The sequence below is a fragment of the Haemaphysalis longicornis genome, unplaced genomic scaffold (assembly GCF_048455015.1).
Source record: "Haemaphysalis longicornis isolate Haplotype H1 unplaced genomic scaffold, Haemaphysalis longicornis Haplotype H1 scaffold_4, whole genome shotgun sequence".
NCBI lineage: Eukaryota > Metazoa > Arthropoda > Arachnida > Ixodida > Ixodidae > Haemaphysalis > Haemaphysalis longicornis.
The window spans coordinates 74,399,010-74,402,621 of NW_027526361.1; the positions used below are offsets into that span (position 1 = coordinate 74,399,010).

General features: G+C 46.8%; 1 protein-coding gene across 1 annotated transcript; it reads left to right on the forward strand.

Moving 5' to 3' along the window:
- Positions 1 to 505: 505 nt before the first annotated feature.
- On the forward strand, positions 506 to 3,168 carry LOC144178927 (neprilysin-21-like). The gene is made up of 2 exons (XM_077707075.1): positions 506 to 763; positions 1,319 to 3,168. Exons 1-2 carry the CDS (start codon positions 569 to 571, stop codon positions 1,550 to 1,552), a joined length of 429 nt encoding a protein of 142 aa, XP_077563201.1. The 5' UTR covers positions 506 to 568; the 3' UTR covers positions 1,553 to 3,168.
- Positions 3,169 to 3,612: the final 444 nt, after the last annotated feature.

A 3,612-nucleotide genomic window follows, 5' to 3' on the forward strand; every position in this document is an offset into this window, starting at 1 on the left:
GCAATTACAATGTATCGGTATGAATCGGCCTGCGGTGACTGCTCAGTTTTAAGAGCGCGAATAGGTGACGTTAGTGGGATTTCGGGAGACGGGTGTTAACTTGCACTTGGAAATATTCGGTCTCATTATCCACTGAGCGCACCAGCTATTGTGTGTTAGTGTTGCTGTAGTAGTAGTTGATCTTATGCAGTTCACATACGACGGAAGATGCATGACGCAATCATCCGCAAAAAGACGAAGCGTTTATGAAATGACGGAAGGAAGGTCTTTTGTTTAGATTAAGAAGACAAGCGCGCCGAGAACCAATCCCTGAGGGGCACCAGAGACTACCATGTAGTAGGGTGTAGGGTCGGAATGGGCACCACCGGTAACAGAGATAACTCATGCTCGAGCTGTTATTGAGCGTGCTGTTCACAACTAATGACGCAGCAAGGAGCACGTACTCGCCGCCGAAGTGTATCGCTTCGACCCGACACAGCTGTCACACTACACTCCGGCGCTCGACGTCATATCTGTGGGGATCCCGGCGCTGGACTCGCCTTTCTACTACCCCGACGGGACAGCGGCGATGCTGTTTGGCGGGCTGGGCTTCCTCTACGCCCACAGACTCTTCTTCGCCATGTACGAGGACAGGGCGGCCAGTGGCGATAGTAACGCGACCACGAGCGTGATCGAGGTGCCCTCTTGCCCTCGGGAGGCGTACAACCAAAGCAGCTTCACCAGCCTGCCAGCACTGGAAGTGGCTTACGCTGCCTATACTCAGGTACGGATGGGAACGATTCTAAGGCGTAGCGTTCAGGGCCCAGTGTCGTGGGAAAGGGCGGTGTCATCGGTGACGTTGAGTCAGTGAAAAATCCAAATTTCAATTTTTCGGCGCCCAATTATACCCACCGGATAGTAAAGAGTGCGCCAAAAAATGGCGTGCGTGCAGGAGTAGATGCCACAGGCAAACATTTTCTCAGTATATGCGTGCGTATAGTGCGGCGACAGGACGGAATAACCGAAATTTACTTTCATTTGTGCCGCCCAAGCGTTATTTAGGCATGTTGTGCCAAGAGCTTCTACATGGGATTCAAAAATTCCCGTAGTGCATGATTCTGTGCTGCCACAAGGGGAAAATGTTGACCAGCTATGCCCTTTCGTTTCATGGCAACGCCCACTTTTTTATGAAAATGAATATACTGCGCGAAAAAATCCTAGAACACAATTGTTTTTAGCCAGTTGTCACAGCAAAATACCCCTCGATATTGCGGAGAGTCAACGCTGTAGGTTAACGTCACAATTGATCTCTTGAGAATGTCCTGGCTTCCGCTTGCAGTACCTGAACGGCACCCAAGACGGGAGGATAAAGGGCGCCGAGAACTTCACCCCGGACCAACTATTCTTCCTTACCGTGTGCCACACTCTCTGCGGTGAGGGGTTGGAGAATCGGATGCTCAAGGCGTGCAACGACGCCGTGCGCAACTTCCCGCCATTCGCGCGCGCCTTCAACTGCCCCGACAAGTCGCCCATGAACCTCGAGACAAAATGCAGCTTTTTCCCTGCGCGGTAACTCGTGTTGCGCGCTGCTCAATGGAGTATTGTTATTTTTTCTGTCTGTTTATACTAAGCAAAAAGAAATGGCGCACCTACGATTCGCACCTTATGGTGTGCGCGTGCTCGAGAAGCGCATGAATGTTTTCTTCCAGCAAGTGACGTAGAGAAGTGGCGTCATTTGTGACATAATATAAATACATGCCTTTATTTTTGCGCCTGTGTTTTTGTGTGGTCTCCATCTGAGAAGCAGAATCATTTCCAACGCCAAAGGGAATTTTGGTAAAGTTCTGAGCTGTAATCATTATAAGCTTGCTCCTCGACGTGCGCTTGTAACTTACGTATTAGCTTAATGTAAAGGTTATGAGCGAGTTTGATAGAAGTACTTAGTAAAAAACAATTGCTGTCAATTTGTTCGATTTGGTATCTATGTGTTCATATATATTCTCAACAAACCACTTCTCAACTGCCTCGAGGGGCGTTGCTAGAGTGCCCATAAGAAATATTGCGCTCCTGTGGGAACTCTCCGCCCTCTTTCGTATCTGTGCAAGCCCAGGCTAAGGCTAGCGGCGTGTTAATGTGTACAGTAGGCCTTGGGAGGAGCTCCCCTTCTGGTAAGAATTGTACCACATGACTAATGAACCAGCATGGCTATTAACTGCGTGACGAAATATAGGAAACGTTTACTGATTATTCGTAATTACAAACCCCTGCAGCCATACCAGAATACTATTCTCTACGTTATACGAGTGAATGCATATCACTTCATGCACCTAGTCCATGTCTTTGGTCTCTGATGTACTATAATGGCTTAGGCATGAACCGTAGATGCAAATTCAGTCAACCACTCAGTCAAGCCCTAAAGTGGAAGCTATAAACAGCAGCTCATGTTGTTTTGTATAAGCGTGAAAAAGAATGTTCTCGGATGTTCTGGAAATGCCAAGACATTGCTCAATCTAATTACTTTTACCTTGCTTGAACTTAAAACCACTTAGCCCTTAGAACGTACCTTGGACGTTTCGAGGACCTTCAGTGTTTGATAGGGATTGCAAAATACTTACGTGTCCTCTTCACCTTTGTCAGGGAATAGAAGAATTGTTGCATTTGATAATACTCTTGTGGTGTATTTGATCACACAAAACGTTCGACTAACTTTGTTTACTACAATTGGTGCGACACAATAAACTACGGGCTTGTCACCCGCCAACTAAATGTAAATGAGGTGTATTCCAACTGAATTTTGTTGCACAAACACACGTTTCCACGCGTTTTTTGTGTACGCTCGCACATCTTTTTGAATATTCCTACGAGTGTTCCCATGGAGTGGCACCGCAATGTTGTGTTGGATTGTCATATGGTTTCATGCTGTTTCTCCCTCACCCCTTTTTTTTTTTTTGCAATGCCAGATCTGTTTCGGGCGAAAAGAGTTGTTGGCCGCACCTTATAGTGTACGTTACGTTATTAACCCTTCGTGCTTCGTATTGCGTAATGCTTCATTTTTCTGCAAAGTCCGAATACCAACTAGCCTCCTTTGCCCCGTTTTGGCCCCGTTGTCAGCTGGCTTTCGTGGCGAGGTCACAGGACTCCAAACCGAACCTTGCGACTGCGACAGCCAATAGCACGCCAACAAGCTAGCAAGCACACAAGCCGGGATATATATACACGACATTTTCGGGGATAGCTCCAGCCGACTGTACACCAATATCCTTAGTGGGTATAGCTGTGTGTGTGCTGGTGCGAAAGCATGGGAGAATGAGCCAGTGAAAGTTCACCATAGCAACGCTGTTGCCTATACCTTCTTTACAATCACACACTGAAACGTATATTTAGTGTAATCACGGGGGGGTACGGGCCGGGGAAATTTTCTTTTCTTGACCTCAGATAAGCCCACAAATACAGCAACAAGCTGTATTTCTCTGTTATGGTGTGAAGTTCTTGAAAAATCTAGTAATCGGTATTATTTAGTCTCCGACGCCACAGCAGCCAATAAAAATTCCATACAAGACACTTCCATTTCAGTGCTGCCTTCATGGGGCCATACATACAAAATACAAGTTTGCTGCATTAGAAAGTATTTTT